We start from the raw sequence: 18,149 nt of genomic DNA on the forward strand, positions 1-18,149 counted from the left end.
ATCACTGGCTGGCCAGTATTTATTGCCCACCCTCGTTGCCCAAGGACAGTTGACAGTCAACCACATTGCTGGAGTTACATGTAGGCCGGACCAGATAAGGATGGCAGATTTCCTTCCCTAAAGGACAATGAAATCATGGATTGCGCACAGGTGTTACTACTGCAAAGCTGTTTTAGCCATGTGCACTAATTTTCATAGAAAACACCTTGCACACAAAACAATTAAATGTACTTAGCAGAGATATTTACTCAACAAATACCCACCCCCATTTGGTGCAAAAGGTTGCAGACTTCGGCCTGAACTTTGAACATTGAGGCTACCAGATGCTAATATCTATTGAGTAACAGATTAGAAGTCTTCTACTGTCTTGGAGTTGTTGGTCAAGCAGGCTGTTCCATAGCACTAAATAAGGATTTCCATTGTGGACTTTCACCCACTCAGAATTTGCCTTCACAAACAGAAATGTCGATTTTCAGCCAACAAAGCTGGAGATGGAGATGCTATAAATTAATCCAGTTTTATTTTCTGATTTATCACATAATTTGAAATTCTCATTATTATAAACTCCCCCCAATAGTTCAGTCGAGTGCACTATTAAGCCATGTGGCTCAACATGATCTTGGCTCAATCCCAAATCTCTTGTGAATTAGCCGACCCTAGCAGCAGGGAGAGTTGAGTAACATAATTAGCATCAATGTGACTGGGTGGCGAGTGTGTGTGTGCGCGCGCGTGTGCATGTCTGTGTGTGTCTGTATGCCCTGATAACTTTCAATGATGTTGCTAATCTGAAGGTGAGATCAAGGTCAAAAAACATCCCTCCAGTTACAAAGCTAACTAGACTCAAGAGGAATGGTCACTCGCCATTGCAAGCGAGTTGGATGGTTATTACATAAGACCTCACTGAACATAATCTTGGTACAAAGGATTAGAAGGATCAGACATTAAATGTTGCAAGGAAAACATCGAAGTTATTTTACAATGTAGTTCCTTACCGTAACATAAATTAGAGTAACAGCTTGCTACGCACTCACAATACTATTATAATGGTGGCACAGTGGTAAGCGGTGCTGCCACACAGCGCCAGTGACCCAGGCCTCAGTCACTGTCTGTGCGGAGTTTGCACTTTCTCCATGTGTCTGCGTGGGTTTCCTCCAGGAGCTCCGGTTTCCTCCCACAGTCCAAAGATGTGCGTGCAGGTTTAGTTGATTGGTCACGCTAAATTGACCCTAGTGTCAGAGGGATTAGCAGGGTATATGTGTAGGGTTACGAGAATAGGTCCTGGGTGGGATTGCGGCCTGTACAGACTTGATGGGCTGAATGGCCTCCTTCTGTACAGCAGGGGTTCTATACAACAACACTATTAACCAGAGAGAGACATGTTTGCATGCAATTTGTCTTGTTTATGGATTGCTGTAGGACCATTAACACTGCATTTGATGCTTGTTTTTCACTGCATGACTGGATGACTAACAACTTGGTTTCCTGCAACATTAGAAGCATTTTATAAATGCCTTGAGGAACAACAGTGAAAATAAAGCTGCAGAATAATGTTACACCTAATACATAGTACATTACCTTTTGTAGACATTCTATCACCTTTGACATATAATCCTCTTGGCATTTATAAGGGATGTAAGGAAAATCTATCGTAATTCCATTAAGCTGTATTTTGGGCATCTTGGTATCTAAAAGGGGACAAAATAAAACGAAAATCCCACAAGAAATTAACAGTATTCCAGTTAAAAGAACATACGTGAGCTAAGTGAGATGACATGTTAATTTTCCAACTTTTTACTAATACAAAAGCAAAATACTCCAGGTGCTAGAAATCTAGGATGGATTGCTGAAAATGCTGAAAGTACTTAGGTCAAGCAATACCTGAGAAGAGTTAATGTTTCAGGTCAATGACCTTTTATTGGAGCTCAAAGTTATGAACTCTTGTTTATCTTTCCAAAGATGCCACCTGACTGAATACTTGCAGCATTTTCTTTATTATTCCAAAATTTACTGTTCACACAAAAGTCTTCCTTGCTTCATCAATGAAATATTGTCCATTTGTCCTGGTTCATGAATCAACAGGAAGCAAAATGTTAGAAAACTTGAAGCCCAGCAAAAAAACAATACAATACTCATTGCTGATCCTCTTGAATTCTATTAAATTCTACAACAATATGGGGGCGGCACAGTGGTTAGCATTGCTGCTTCACAGCTCCAAGGACCCAGGTTCGATTCCTGGCTTGGGTCACTGACTGTATGGAGTTTGCACATTCTCCCTGCGTCTGCATGGATTTCTCTGGGTGCTCTGGTTTCCTGTCACAGTCCAAAGCTGTGTGGGTTAGGCTGATTGACCATGCTAAATTGCCCCTTAGTGTCCCCGGATGTGTAAGTTGGAGGGATCAGCAAAGTAAATGTGTGGGGTTGTAGAGACAGGGTCTAAGGTAGGATTGTTGTTGACCTGAATGGCCTCCTTCGGCACTGTAGGGATTCTATGAACTCTTTCATAACATTTCCACTCAGCTGTTTTATACTGCCACTCAAGTAGCTAAGAAACAGTCCTCACTAACATAAACTCCCACTTTTTCCCTACAGCTTTGCCAGACCTGCCAGTCCTAACTGACTCAACCTAGAAAACCTGCCCCTGCTTTTGGGTCCACTGCTCCAGGCAGACCTGTTTTGAAGATCTGCCAAATGTCTGACTGACCAGCAGCTCCAGTCCCCTATGCTCGCTTGTTGGGGGGGTAGTGGGAGAGGGGAGTAATGTCCCAACATTTGTTTGGTGATGGTGTAAACACCCCGCTACACGTGGGGGTGTCCTCCATGTCCGTGAAGAAAGTTTATTGCTAGCACAGATTGGGGCACCCTTTAAATATGGTGCCCCAACTTCTGTGAAGCCTGCCTTGCCAGCTCTATCAGGCTCCACCCTGCCAGGGTGATGTCGCAAACCACAGCCCCAGATTCTCTGTGCACTGAAAATCAGAAAATCTGGTGTGAAAACTCAGCTGAGCAGCTGGAGAGATACATATTGGTTTTCAGTCTGAAGCTGACACTGCCAGATTTTGGGGAAATCCTGCCCCAGTTTTCTTAACACTCAACTGCAGAAATATAAATTGAGCTTGAACTTAAAGTTATACTTTATTCCTAACACAAATTCAAACATAACTTACTTAAAATTATCTCTGGTTTCTAACAGGACAGTAAGAAGTCTTACAACAGTAGGTTAAAGTCCAACAGGTTTATTTGGTAGCACAAGCCACAAGCTACAAGCTTTCAGAGCGCTGCTCCTTCACCAGGTGAGTGGGAGTTCTGTTCACAAACAGGGCATATAAAGACACAAACTCAATTTACAAAATAATGGCTGGAATGCGAGTTTTTACAGGTACTCAAGTCTTAAAGATACAAGGCATAGTACATTGGGGAGACCATCCAGATGCTATGACAATGGATGAATGAACACTGCTCAACAATCACCAGGCAAGAGTGTTCTCTTCCTGCTGGGGAACACCTCAGCAACCACAGACATTGAGCCTCTGATCTTCGGATAAGTGTTCTCCAAGGCGGCCTTCACGACACACAACGCAGAATTGCTGAGCAGAAAGTGATAGCCAAGTTCCACACAAGAGGACAGACTCAGCCGGGATCCTGGGTTCATGTCACACTATCTGTAACCCCCACAACTTGCCTGGGCTTGCAAAATCTCACTAACTGTCCTGGCTGGATATAATACAAATCTCTTTAACCTGTGCTTAACCCTCCCTCCATTCACACTGTATCTTTAAGACTTGATTACCTGTAAAGACTCACATTCCAACTATTACTTCCAACCCAGAATGGAACGCTGGCTTGGAAGATTGTAACTTATTGACTTTTTCAAAAAAAAATCAAACAGAGGAAGAGTCACAGCACCATTAACTAGTTTAAACTAAACAAAACATTTATTAAACATGAAAGAAAAATCGGATGATTATACAATACTTCTTTATTTCCTTTGTTTTGTTAACAAATACACAGGTTATAGGACACCTTACATTTGAAACCACAATGGTCTCCTTAGCACACAGTCCATTTTTAAAGCACATAGATTGGCTGTGCTCAAATACACATTTCACTCTAATGTGAAACGGTTCCATCCAGACATAGAAACATTACATTAAACCCACCTAAAACTATACCACACTTGTAATGTTCACCAATACAAACATAAATCCATTAAAACTGTCTTTGATTTTCTAACAGCTGTCATGACATATCACGCTTGTCTGACTTGCACCAGCCTCACACATCCACTGTAGTTCACTTGCAACTGTTCAGTGATGTCCATTATCCAAGCATGACTTTGTCGAACACTCTTTCTGCTAACCTCCACTTTGCTTTCTCAAAAGAGATCTCTGGAGTTTTTCAGCTCTGATTAAAAGGCTGAACTACTGACATTTTCTTTTCTGGATGTCATTTTAGAATTCTTTTTGCTCTTGCAATTTCAAGTACCTCTTTACTTGCCTTACTTTCTTCCACTTCAACCTTCATTTGTTTAATCAAATGTGTTCCTTCTACCATTGCTTTTGCCTATTTGGTATTCATACTCATTCGATATTTTAAACTTCTAAATTTAGTTTATCAGGCCTCTTTGATTCTGTAAGTAGCCCTGTGTTGTTAGTGCACCACAAGTTTGTTAAGTTTATGTCCTTGCGTCTAATTCTTACTCCTGGAAGTACACCTAATTCTCTTTTGTGTATAGACTGAAAAAATGGTGACAGTACATAGTCTTGTTGTACTCTCTTCTTTTGAAACACATCTTATTGACCATTTTCTAGCTTGATGCTCTTTATTTGGTTTCAGTATAGGCTCTGGCTAAATCTCACATCTTCACTGTCCACTTTGCATTTCAGCAGCGCATCTATTAACTTTTGGTGACAAACATGATCAAACTTTTTTTCACTGTCAATGAAAAAATTGTTCTTACTTATTTTTAGATACTTGGCAAAGATTGTTCCTAGGTTAAATATTCCCTCTCTTGTTTTTACTCCAGGTCTAAATCCAGGCTGCATTTCATTGATTTCTATTTCAAATGTGTTATAAGGCCACAAGACATAGGAGCAGAATTAGGCCATTCAGCCCATCAAGTCTGCTCTGCCATTCAATCATGGCTGATATTTTTCTCAACCCCATTCTCCTGCTTTTTCTCCATAACCCCTGATCCCCTTATTAATCAAGAACCGATCTGTCTTAAAGACAATATCCTGGCCTCCACAGCCTTCTGCGTCAAAGAGTTTCACAGATTCACCACTCTCTGGCTGAAGCAATTCCTTCTCATCTCTGTCTTAAAGGATCATCCCATTAGCCTGAGGTTGTGCCCTCTGGTTCTAGTTTTTGCTATTAGTGGAAATATCTTCTCCAAGTCCACTCAATCCAGGCCTCGCAGTTTCTTCTAAGTTTCAATAAGAGCCCCCCTCATCCTTCTAAACTCCGAGTTCAGAACCAGAGTTATTGAAAATCATTATAAAAAGTATCACTTTTAATGAGATGACCCGTTAAAAGCTTATAGTTCTAAAATGATTGCACTCCATTGCTTAACAAATAATGAATGTAACAAGTCACTTGAAAAGTATCATTTGAGATATATTTGATCACAAATTTGTGTCATCACTTCTAACTCTGTTTCTTCAAGGATTTTTAGATGTTCTGTTATTGTTTCATCAATGCCTGGAACATTTCCAGCATACATCAATTTCACAGAATTCACTGATCAAAACCCTTTCCCCAGATTCCTGTTCTTTCCCTTTGATTAGAATTCCTCTTGGGACTGCCTTTTGCTCCTCCCCCTGGTTTTGGTATCTTTCTGTTCTTCAGTGTAGGGCCATTGCTCTGCAGTCTCCTTTTATGCCTATTCCAGCAGATCCTGTGAAAAGCTCCTTAATTCCAAGTTACCTTCTTTCAGCTGAAAGCAGACTGTTTTCTGCTTCCCTGTAGCCTCCATTACAAGGCAACAGCCCAATTTTTTTTAACCATATTTGCTTTGGAGTCATAAGCATTATTAAAGTACAGGCATCTAGACAAACTTGTAGACTGAAAGGCTAATTTTAAAGTGAAATCAAAACCCAAGTTCTTCCCCTTCCTTAACAAACAAATACAGAAATACATATTAAAGCTACGCCTTATTCCTAATGCACACAAATATGACCTCTATTCCCTAAGAACATATATTTTTTATTTAAAATGAATGCTTTCAGATGTTCCCACCCTTCAAAATGATTAGGTCTAAAAGGTTATGTACTTTTTGTTATTTTCAGTTTCAAATTATTTTTTGCCACAATGATTTGAACTAGAATATGTCTCCATTCGTGCAAACTGTCACTTCCCACATTCTCTTCCTACAACCTTCTATTCCCTAAACTTAATTTGTCATTTATCTACCCACTCTGAAAACATGTTATCTTCCTGTAATTTAGTGTGCCCTTCCAAACAACTAGCTATGCCATCCTATCCCTACCATCACCTTTCCCCTACCCCCTCAAATTTAGCATAATCTTCAAATTGACATCACGGGTGGGATTTTCCAGCCATGTCCATCCCAAGGCTTGAAAATCCCACCCGTTATCAATGGACCTTTGCATGGCCTATGTTCTGCCCGCTGTGATTCCCACGGCGGGCAGGACAGGAAAATTCAGCCCAATAGCTCAAATTCACCAATTCTAATCGTACATAGACATGGCAAATAATAATCATCCCAACATAGATCCTCATCAAACACCACTTCGCGCTTTCTGCTGGTCTGAGGAATAGACTTCAACTCTTACCCTGGTTTCTGCATCGCAGTCATCTTGAAATCAATTCTGCTACCAAGTCCCTAACTGCATATGCTCAGAACTGTCAGCCTTCAGAAAACCTATGAATACCTCATCCACTGCATTTCTCTTATTCACTGTAACTTCAAAGAATTCAACAAGATTGGCTGAATACAAGCTTCCTTTAGAAAATCAATTGTAGAAAACAATGTCTCATTATATCTTCAGCTGTTCAATTTTATTTCTCAGTTAAGATTTGAGCATCTTTCTACCTCAGACACTCACCTAACTGCTCCATTACTATCTGGATTATTTTAACTCACTTTTTGAAGATAGGAACTACATTGGCACAGTGGTTGTTGCTACTGCCTCTCAGTGTTAGGGACCTGGGTTCAATTCCAGCTTCAGGTCGTTATCTGTGTGGCCTTTGTGTGCTCTCCCTGTGTTTGTGTGAGTTTCCTCTGCGTGCTCTGGTTTCCTCCCACACTCCAAACATCATAGGATCCCTACAGTACAGAAGGAGGCCATTCAGTCCATTGAGTCTGTAGCGACCAAAATCCCACCCAAGCCCTATTCCCAAAACCCTGCTAACCCCGCTAACACTAGGGTCAATTTAGCATGCCCGAATAGCCTAACCCGCACATCTCTGGACTGTGGGAAGAAACCAGAGCACCCAGAGGAAACCCCACACAGACACGGGAAGAAAGTGCAAACTCCACCAGACAGTGACTCGAGGCTGCAATTGCAGTGCTAACCACTGTGCCAACCTAAGATGTACGTGTTAGGTTGCTTGGCCGTTGTACATTATCCCTTAGTGACAGGGGGACTAGCAGCGTAAATAAGTGGGATGACAGGGATATGGCCCAGGTGGAACTGTGGTCGGTGCAGACTCGATGGGCCAAATAACCTCCTGCTGTGCAATAGGCAATCTATGATTTGTTCTCAGACATGACACCTTTATTGAAATTTCATACGTTTGATTTGCATGCCTCGGTCATCACTTCCCCAGCTTCTTCGAGCATCCACAATCCATCTATACCTGGAGTTTAGCCATCTTGGCGAGTTGATCATAATATCCCTGCTGCCTGTTTCGACAATGATGATTCCCACTTTGTGAGTCTTTTCAATTAAAACTGTGAAAAATAATCTATTCAGTATTTGTTACTTCTGTACTGTCTCCTGGATATTAACTTGCTCATGTATCAGCAGTTCAGTCAATATCTTAATTCTATTTTTGTTAATCATCTACCTATGGAATACCTTGTTTATTTTTATGTTAAATATTTGGATTTCAGATTTCTTCTTTACCTTCCTAATTGTTTATTTTAGCCCCTTTCCTGAACTCATCATATTTTCTTCTGTCATCATTTTTGTTTACAAAACATCGTATGCCAGTTTAGTTCCAAATGCAATCTCTTACTGTTGGCTTTTCTGCTAATCTGCTAATTGTATTAGCCATATATCTCTGTCTCAATTATTATCTTAAACAATATTATATTATGACCACGATTCCCTATTTATAGAATCATAGAATCTGTTATTGCATATATATTTCTAGTTCACTGGTTTTACAATTTGGGAACACTCCAAATACCTGTCTTCATGGGAGTGCAAAGTTTTGCTTCAATGTACAAGTTTACCCAACCTCCAGGAATCAAAACAAAAGAACATAAGAAATAGGAGCAGGAGTAGGCCATCTGGCCCTTCGAGCCTGCCCCGCCATTCAATAAGATCATGGCTGATCTGTCGTGGCTCAGTTCCACTTTCCCGCCCTCTCCCCATAACCCTTAATCCCCTCTCTTATCAAAAACCCATCAACCCGCTTCTTAAAAATATTTAGCGAGGCAGCCTCCACCACTTCAACGGGCAGAGAATTCCAGATATTCACCACCCTTTGAGTGAAGAAGTTCCTCCTCAACTCCGTTCTAAACCGCCCTCCCTTTATCTTGAGGCTGTGCCCCCTAGTCCTACTGTCTTTTTTGAGCGGGAAGAGTCTCTCCACCTCTATCCTATCCATCCCATTCATCATCTTATACGTCTCAATGAGATCTCCCCTCATTCTTCTAAACTCTAACGAGTACAAGCCTAGTTTATTCAGCCTCTCCTCATAGCTCAACCCCCTCAACTCCAGTATCAGCCTAGTAAACCTCCTCTGCACTCCCTCCAAGGCCAAAATATCCTTGCGCAGGTGCGGCGCCCAAAACTGCACACAGTACTCCAGCTGCGGCCTCACCAATGCCCTATACAGCTGCAGCAAGACCTCCCTACTTTTATATTCAATCCCCCTCGCTATGAAGGCCAGCATCCCATTCGCCTTCCTGACCACCTGCTGCACCTGCAGGCTGGGTTTTTGCGACTCATGCACAAGGACCCCGAGGTCCCTCTGCACCGTCGCCTGCTGCAGTTTTTCGCCACGTAAGTAATAGTCCTTCCTACCATTCTTCCTACCAAAGTGGACCACCTCACACTTGCCAACATTAAATTCCATTTGCCATTTCCTGGCCCATTCGCCCAGCCTATCCAGATCCTTCTGCAGACTCTCCACACCCTCCGCACAATTTGCCTTTCCCCCAATCTTGGTGTCATCAGCAAATTTCGACACCCTACACTCGGTTCCCTCCTCCAGATCATCTATATAAATGGTAAATAGCTGAGGCCCCAGCACCGACCCCTGGGGCACTCCACTAGTCACCAACCGCCAATCCGAATAGCACCCGTTGACCCCCACTCTCTGCCTCCTATTTGACAACCAATCCTCTATCCACGCTAACACCCTACCCCCAACTCCATGTCCTCTGACCTTCTGCAGTAACCTCTTGTGAGGTACCTTATCAAACGCCTTCTGAAAATCCAGAAAGACCACATCCATCAGCTCTCCTCTATCCACCGCCCTAGACACATCCTCATAGAACTCCAGTAAATTTGTCAGACACGACTTCCCTTTAATGAAACCGTGTTGCGTCTGCCCTATCAAGCAATTCCCTTCAAGATGCCTCGCAATTTCCTCCTTAATGACGGATTCTAACATTTTACCTACCACAGACGTTAAACTAACCGGCCTATAATTCCCCGCCTTTTGCCTGGCACCCTTCTTAAACAACGGCGTAACATTAGCCGTTTTCCAATCTTCCGGCACTTCCCCGGAATCCAGCGACGTCTGGAAAATAACCACCAAGGCATCCACTATAACCTCCGCCATTTCTTTCAGAACCCTCGGATGCATTCCATCCGGTCCTGGGGACTTGTCCACAATCAGCCCCCTCCAGTCTGTCGCGCACCACCTCTCTAGTAACAGTAATGTCATTAAGACCCTCCAGTCCTACCACCTTTCCATCGCTAACACCCGGCAAATTATTCACGTCCTCCTCCGTGAAGACAGAAACAAAAAAGTTATTTAAGACCTTAGCCATATCCCCATCCCCTACCACTAGGTCCCCTTTCTCATCCTCTAAGGGACCAACGTTCACCCTAGCCAGCCTCTTCCTTTTTATATATTTATAAAAACTCTTGCTATCCTTTTTTATATTAAGCGCTAGCCCAGCTTCATAGCTTCTTCTACCCTCCTTTATCAACTTTTTTGTCAATCTTTGTTGACATTTAAACCTTTCCCAATCCTCTTCTCGCCCACTGCTCTTAGCTACTCTAAATTCCTCCGCTTTTAGTTTAACACTTTCCTTCACCTCCTTCGTTATCCACGGCTTATTACCTCTCTTCCTACTGTCCTTTTTAACCATCGGAATAAATTTCTGCTGAGCACCAAGAAAGATCTCCTTAAAGATCCTCCACTGCTCCTCAGCAGACCTACCTTCCAACGCGCTCCCCCAGTCCACATTCGCCAATTCTTCTCTCATCCTACCATACTCCCCTCTATTCAAACAAAGGACGCGTGTCCGGGAACCCACTTTCTCCTCCTCCATCTGCAGCAGAAACTCCACCATACAATGATCACTCTCTCCAAGAGGATCCTTCACCGCAAGGTCCCTAATTCTACCCGCCTCATTACATAGCACCAGATCCAAGATAGCTCGCTCCCTCGTCGGCTCCAACACACACTGTTCCAGGAAACTATCCCGGCAGCATTCCAAGAACTCCTCCTCGAGCCCACCTCGTCCAACATGGGTCGACCAATCAATATGCAGATTGAAATCCCCCATAACTACTGCCGTCCCATTCCTGCACGCCGCACTTATTTGCGCGTTAACAGCCCGCCCCACCTCCAGATCATTATTCGGGGGCCTATAGACGACACCCACCAGCGTCTTCCTCCCTTTGCTGTTCCTAATCTCCACCCACAACGATTCCACTTTCTGCTCTTTGGCTCCGATATCATCCCTTGCTACCACCTTGATGCTGTCCTTAATCAGCAGAGCTACGCCACCCCCTCTTTCCTCCTGCCTATCCTTCCTAAACACTTGATAGCCCTGTACATTCATCTCCCAGTCCCTGTCACCTTGCAGCCACGTCTCTGTAATGGCCACCAGATCGTATCCATTTGTGTCGATCTGCGCCACCAGCTCATCCACTTTATTCCGAATGCTTCGTGCATTCAGATAAAGCGCTTTCATCCCAGCCTCCTTCTGGACCCTATTTGCCGTAACGCCACCACTTGGGACATCCTCAGCCTCTTCCCTTACCTGTACCCTATCCTTAACTGTAGACCTCCTAACATCACCTACCCTCGCACCCTCCCCCCCACAATTAGTTTAAAGCCCTGTCTACAGTCCTCTTTACTCGATTCGCCAGCACTCTGGTCCCAGCACGATTCAGACCAACCCCATCCCGCCCGAACAAGTCCCACCTACCCCAATACTGGTGCCAATGCCCCATAAATTCGATCCCATTCCTCCCACACCAATCTCTGAGCCACCCATTCACTTCCTTTATCCTGTCAACCCTACGTCCGTCTGCACTCGGTTCAGGCAGTAGCCCAGAGAAGACCACCTTGTCGGTTCTACTTTTTAATTCCATTCCCAGCTTCTCATACTCCCTCCCCAGATCCTCAGTCCGCACTTTGCCTACGTCGCCGGCACCCACATGTACCACAACGACCGGATTCTCACCCTCCCACTCCAGATTCCTCTGCAGCCCAGCTGCGACATCCTGTACCCGAGCACCAGGCAGACAACACACCCTTCTGTGCACTTTGTCATTGTGACAAAGGACAGTGTCAATACCCTTCACCCCACTATCCCCAATCACTACTACGTTCCTTTTCCCCTTCTCTTTGCCTATGTCCTGCTGCATCACTGTACCGTGTGCAGTTTGCTCACCAACCTCACCTGCCTCGTCCTCTTCCAGAGTGGAAGCAAGAACCTCAAACCTGTTATGCAGATTAAGAGGCTGAGGCCTCCGCTCCTCACCCCCCTTCCTCCTCCCAGCAGCCCCCTTTTGTTCCTGACCCTTAGATTTAGACAGTCTAGAGGGGGTGGATGTCACTTGCACCCCATTGACAATGGCACCCTCTCTCCCCCTGATGAGCCTCAGTGTCTGTAGCTCAGAGGCCAGCTCATCCACCTTGAGCTGGAGCTCCTCCAGCAACCTGCACTTACTGCAGACATGGTCTCTGGGAAGGACCCTGGGGTCCACCAGTTCCCACATCATACAGGAACCGCACATCACATGCCCCTCCATTATTCAATATAATTTGTTGTGGGAAAAAATTTTTTCCTTGTTTCTTGCTGTAGTAGTTTTGAAAAAAAAAATTTTTTTTTCCTTGTTCTTTCAACCTGGCCTTTTTACCTTCAAGCCCTTTTTGATATTAAGCCCTAATAGCTCACTCTGCTTCCTTCTCACTCCGCTGCCCGCTATCTACACCAGGCCTCCTTTTAAACTTGACGCTGATTTAAAGCTGATGGGCCACAACTGCCTGATAATCACTCCCTCACAATTCTTAAAGCAGTAAATACAATAAGTAAATGCTTTAAACAGTTCTACAAAGAACAAAGTGCTTTAAACTTATTTTAAACAGGTTTTTAACAGGTAAAGTCTTAGCTTTCTCTCTGATGCTCCTTCCTCGTCTGCTCCAGCAAACACTTATGTATAATCATCAATGGGGTAAATGAAAAGAAATTCTTCTCTTGGTTAGGAACACAGGAAATGTGTTCAGGATTCTTAATGCAAGATACTGATTTCTCTGACTGATGGACATGTTATGCTCATTTATTTCCAGTCTCAAACCAATGCTTACTAAATGACATTAAACAGAAGGAAAACAAATACGGTAATTTTTTTTAACTAAATTACAGTACTTAGCTCAAAATCCTAATTTCAAAATTATACAACCTTGAGGTTCTGGATATTGTCTTTTGCTCTAAGAACCAGGAGGTCGTACTGTAAGCGTGCGACAGCGGAAACAAAGTGAGAATGTTGGATTGGTGAGGAGCTTTGAATCTAACAGCAACTGACAGGAACTCACTAAAATTGCTCTGATAACAGCAATAATGGCAACACTCAGATTTCCCTCAACCAGAAGTAATACGATAACTCACTGGAGTCTATACATAACTGGTCACAACAGATGCTTGAAAAATACAGCGACCCCATCAAATTAAAGGTCTCACGAGGTCATAACATGGTATGATCAATTCATCAGAACTGAGAGTCTGAGACCAGCAAAAAAAGTGGGCAATAACTCACCAAATGTCATTTTCAGATTAAAATTTACCTTGAATTCCCATTCATCAACCACACCCTGTACCTTGAAATGAGAGGCACTTCAGTGATTTGATTTGATTTGTCACATGTATTAACATAGAGTGAAAAGTATTGTTCCTTGCACACTATACAGAACACTCATAGAGAAAGAAAGGAGAGAGTGTAGAATTTGTGTTACAGCCATAGCTAGGGTGTAGAGAAAGATCAACTTAACGCAAGTTAAGTCCATTCAAAAGTCTGATGACAGCAGGGAAGAAGCTTTTCTTGTGTCGGTTGATTCTTTTTCCCAATGGAAGAGGGCGAAAGAGAATGTCCAGGGTGCGTGGGGTCCTTAATTATGCTGGCTGCTTTACCGAGGCAATGGAAAGTGTAGATGGGAGGATTTTTCTTACATGAGATTCATCATAGAATCCCTACAGTGCAGAAAAGACCATTCGACCCATTGAGTCTGCCTCAACCACAATCCCACCCAGGCCCTTTTCCCATATACTTATCCTGCTGATCCTCTGACACTCAGGGCAATTTAGGATGGCCAATCAACCTAACCCACACATCTTTGGACTGTGGGAGGAAACCCATGCAGACACAAGGAGAACGTGAAAACTTTCACCAGCATGGCCCAGGGCTGGAACTGAACCCGAGTTCCTGGCAGCAGTGCTAACCACCGTGCCACCACGCTGCCCTCCAATATAATGCAACAAAGAAGACAGATGGCATAAAACATATTGGTTCAAATGCAATCTGATTTCAGAAATTCACTCTTGTTGCTATTAAAAATAATTAAATGGATCAATCATTTGGACCAGGCAGCAGAAATAAATAACCCATGAAAGTGGGATTTGTGAACTTCAGTGACCAGATAGATAATAGGCAGACAGAGTGAGGGTTTGCTGCTGAATTGTTGCGAATAGGAATGGTACATTTAAAAAATATATGTCGATATTAGTTTATAAAACAGATTGTCTCGTTCACCCAGCCAAACGCCGCTTTGAAGCTACTCGCAGGCCCCCCTAGAGCGGAGGCGAGGCCCAGCAAACCGATCCCCAGGCTGTGCGGCCCAGTGAGGAGAGCCACTTACTTGCAGCCTGCCCCGGTGACAGTCACTTCCCTCCGCTGCCCCCAGCCTCCGGCCGCCTCTACCGGCTCAGCCCGCGCGACTGCGGCGGCAGCTACTGCTCCTCCGGGTCCCCACTGCCACCGCTTCGCATTTGGCGCCACTCGCCCTCAGTCACTGAGCTGAGGAGAGGGCGGAGCGAGCTCTGTTGCGGGGGAATGTTCTCCTTGTCCTCTGTGCTCAGTGAGTGAGTGATTCCCCTCCCCCACCCCCCCCCCTTGCAGTCCTCTTTTATTCAAGGGCACCTTCTCAAACTGATAATCAGAGATGACCTCCCCCAAAACCCCCATACCTAAATTATAATACTATATATAATTTGGCACAGTGGTTGGCAGTGCCAGGGACAGTGGCGTTCGATTCCAGCCTCAGTTCTCTCTGTGTGTAGAGCTTGTGGATGGGATTTTCCGACCACGCTCACCCCGAAACCAGAAAATCCTGTCCGAGGTCAACAGACCCTTCACCCGCTCCAATTCCCCTGGCAGGCAGGACTGTAAATTTCTAGCCTGCATGTTCTCCTCGTGTCTAGGTTTCCTCCTCCGGGTGCTCCGGTTTCCTCCCACAATTCAAAGATGTGCAGGTTAGGTTGGTTGGCCATGCTAAATTGCCCCTTACTGTCAGGGGGACTAGTAGGGTTATGAGATGGAGGTTTGGCGGGGGGGGGCGGGGGGGTGGAGGCTGTTGTCAGTGCAGGCTCGATGGGCTGAATGGCCTCCTTCTGCCATTCTATGATTATACTAAATTGCTGCATGTAGAATGTGTTCGTAATGCCTTTAGGAAAACAAGCATATATTTAGAGAAACTTGCAACAAAATCTTAATATTTTCATAGCCCTCTTCACTGTGATTGAAACCTCTCAGTGCACTTCTGAGGACTGCTTATAAAGCAAAGTTTGACACATAAACTGATCATCAGACAGATGAATGAAAAGCTTGGTCATGTTTTAAGGATAGCATCTTAGAATAGAATCATAGAATTCCCACAATGCAGAAGGAGGCCATTTGGCCCATTGAGTCTGCACTGACTCTGTGAAAGCCATTTTACCCATAACCCCATGTGCTTATCCCTCTAATGTCCCTAACCTACATATCTTTGGACGCCAATGGGCAATTTAGCATAATAATAGGTCATTTTACCTAACCTGCACATTTTTGGACTGTGGGAAGAAACCAGAGCACTCGGTGGAAACCCATGCAGACATAGGGAGAACATGCAAACTCCACGCAGACAGTCACCCAAGCCTAGAATTAAAGTGCCACCTCTTAAAGGAGGAAAGAGAGGGACAGAGTATTAGGGAAGGTAGTACAGAGCTGAGGGTCTTGATGACATGGCTTTAACAGAGTAGGACTACTCAGGAGGGCAGAGTTGGAGGGATGCAGATGTTTCAGGGGCTTGCAGGGCTGGAAGAAATTGCAGAGATAGAGAGGGACAAGGCCCTTGAAAACAAAGATGAGAATTTTAAACTCAAGGCACTGCTTGCCCGGAAGCCAATGTAGGTAAACCGATATGATAGGTGAATGCATCTTGGTACGAGTAAGAGTTTTGGACAATCTCAAGTTTATTGAGGGCAGAATGTAAGAGGCCAGCCAGGAGTGCATTGGAATAGTTAAGTCTAGAGGTTACAAAGGCATGGTGAGGTTTCAGCAACAGATGAGCTGAGGAGATTGAATTTGACTATGTTTCAGAGATGGAAATAGGTTCTCTTAATATCAAGGATATGTGATTGGAAGATTATCTCAAGTTATCTCAAGGTCAAATATAAGAACATAAGAACATAAGAAATAGGAGCAGGAGTAGGCCATCTAGCCCTTCGAGCCTGCCCCGCCATTCAATAAGATCATGGCTGATCTGTCGTGGCTCAGTTCCACTTTCCCGCCCTCTCCCCATAACCCTTAATCCCTTCTCTTATCAAAAACCCATCAACCCGCTTCTTAAAAATATTTAGCGAGGCAGCCTCCACCACTTCAACGGGCAGAGAATTCCAGAGATTCACCACCCTTTGAGTGAAGAAGTTCCTCCTCAACTCCGTTCTAAACCGCCTCCCCTTTATCTTGAGGCTGTGCCCCCTAGTCCTACTGTCTTTTTTGAGCGGGAAGAGTCTCTCCACCTCTATCCTATCCATCCCATTCATCATCTTATACGTCTCAATGAGATCTCCCCTCATTCTTCTAAACTCTAACGAGTACAAGCCTAGTTTATTCAGCCTCTCCTCATAGCTCAATCCCCTCAACTCCGGTATCAGCCTAGTAAACCTCCTCTGCACTCCCTCCAGGGCCAAAATATCCTTGCGCAGGTGCGGCGCCCAAAACTGCACACAGTACTCCAGCTGCGGCCTCACCAATGCCCTATACAGCTGCAGCAAGACCTCCCTACTTTTATATTCAATCCCCCTCGCTATGAAGGCCAGCATCCCATTCGCCTTCCTGACCACCTGCTGCACCTGCAAGCTGGGTTTTTGCGATTCATGCACAAGGACCCCGAGGTCCCTCTGCACCAATATGACACCAAGATTCAGTCCTCAACATTACCAGGGAGAGGGAACAGAATTTTGCTACAATCCCTGTGGGGAAACCGCAAACCAAAATAAATCAAATAATGGAATGTTCTCACGGAGCCAAACTTCCTCTAATACTTCCCCTTGTGATAACTCTGAAGTCACACCTTTCTACGGTTTCTCTTCTATCTTCTCTCATGTCCAAGCTCATCTAGTCCATGGGACCCATCTCCTGTTCCCTTGACTCTATTTCCACTTAACTGCTGAGCGCCCAATACCTCTTCTTGTCCCCATGTTAACTGACATTATTCTCTCTCTTCAGATGTTGTCTGTTGTTCCTTTAAACCAGCATCCTCTCCTCAAAAAAAACCCTTGACCCCACTGTCCTTGAAAATTATTGCCCTGTTCCCAATCTCCTTTTCTTCTCTGAATTTCTTGAATATGTCAATACCTCCCAAACCCATCTTCTGAGCTCAACGTTTGAATATCTCCAATCAATTTCTGTCCCGAAATAGCTCTTATTAAAGTTACAACTAACATCCTATGTGACCATGGCAATTATAAACCATCCTTCCTCATTCTTCTTCTTCTGTCTGCTTTGACTCATTTGACTACATTATCATCCTTTAATACCTCTCTACTATTGTCCAGCTGAGTGGTAATGCACTGACCTGGTTAGCGCAGATTATTTCCAGAGATACCAACCTCAATGCCCTTCTATGCACGTTCCCCTCCTAGTTTACTCGACAAGCCACTTTGCACACCATATGTAGCAGCCCCGCCATTCCTACCACATGTCTCACACAAAGCCCACCTCTGACTGCCCACCTATAAGGCCAGCACTGCTCAATGAGCACTTCTGGATTCCCTAGAAAGTCTCTACAGGCCCCCAGGGGCCTGTGGACCCAAGTTTGAGAACCACTTCAGCAGCTCACAGGACAAAACAGCTCCAATAGACGTAACCAAAAAACAATCTGCTTTTAACCAATGCAAATTAATTATTTTGTTCCACTCGTAAGACGTGTGAGTTAGGTTGATTGACAATGTTAAATTGCCCTTTAGTGTCAGGGGGATTAGCAGGGTAAATATGTGGGGTTATGGGGATACGGCC

General features: G+C 44.2%; 1 protein-coding gene across 6 annotated transcripts in view; it reads right to left on the reverse strand.

Annotated features, from left to right (window-relative positions):
* The window catches only part of rtel1 (regulator of telomere elongation helicase 1), a 136,332-nt gene extending 121,628 nt beyond the window's left edge, over window positions 1–14,704 (reverse strand). For 5 of the 6 annotated variants that reach the window (XM_080204954.1, XM_080204956.1, XM_080204955.1 and 2 more), the window contains exon 1: window positions 1,576–1,685. In XM_080204954.1, the coding sequence (XP_080061080.1) occupies window positions 1,576–1,677 (102 nt within the window). In that variant the 5' untranslated portion in view covers window positions 1,678–1,685. Of the gene's footprint in view, window positions 1–1,575; window positions 1,686–14,511 lie in introns of those variants that run through there. The other variant, XM_080204952.1, reaches the window with a different exon arrangement.
* Between the last annotated feature and the right edge of the window lie 3,445 nt (window positions 14,705–18,149).

This window comes from Carcharhinus amblyrhynchos, chromosome 16 (genome assembly GCF_965287045.1).
Source record: "Carcharhinus amblyrhynchos chromosome 16, sCarAmb.v2.hapA, whole genome shotgun sequence".
NCBI lineage: Eukaryota > Metazoa > Chordata > Chondrichthyes > Carcharhiniformes > Carcharhinidae > Carcharhinus > Carcharhinus amblyrhynchos.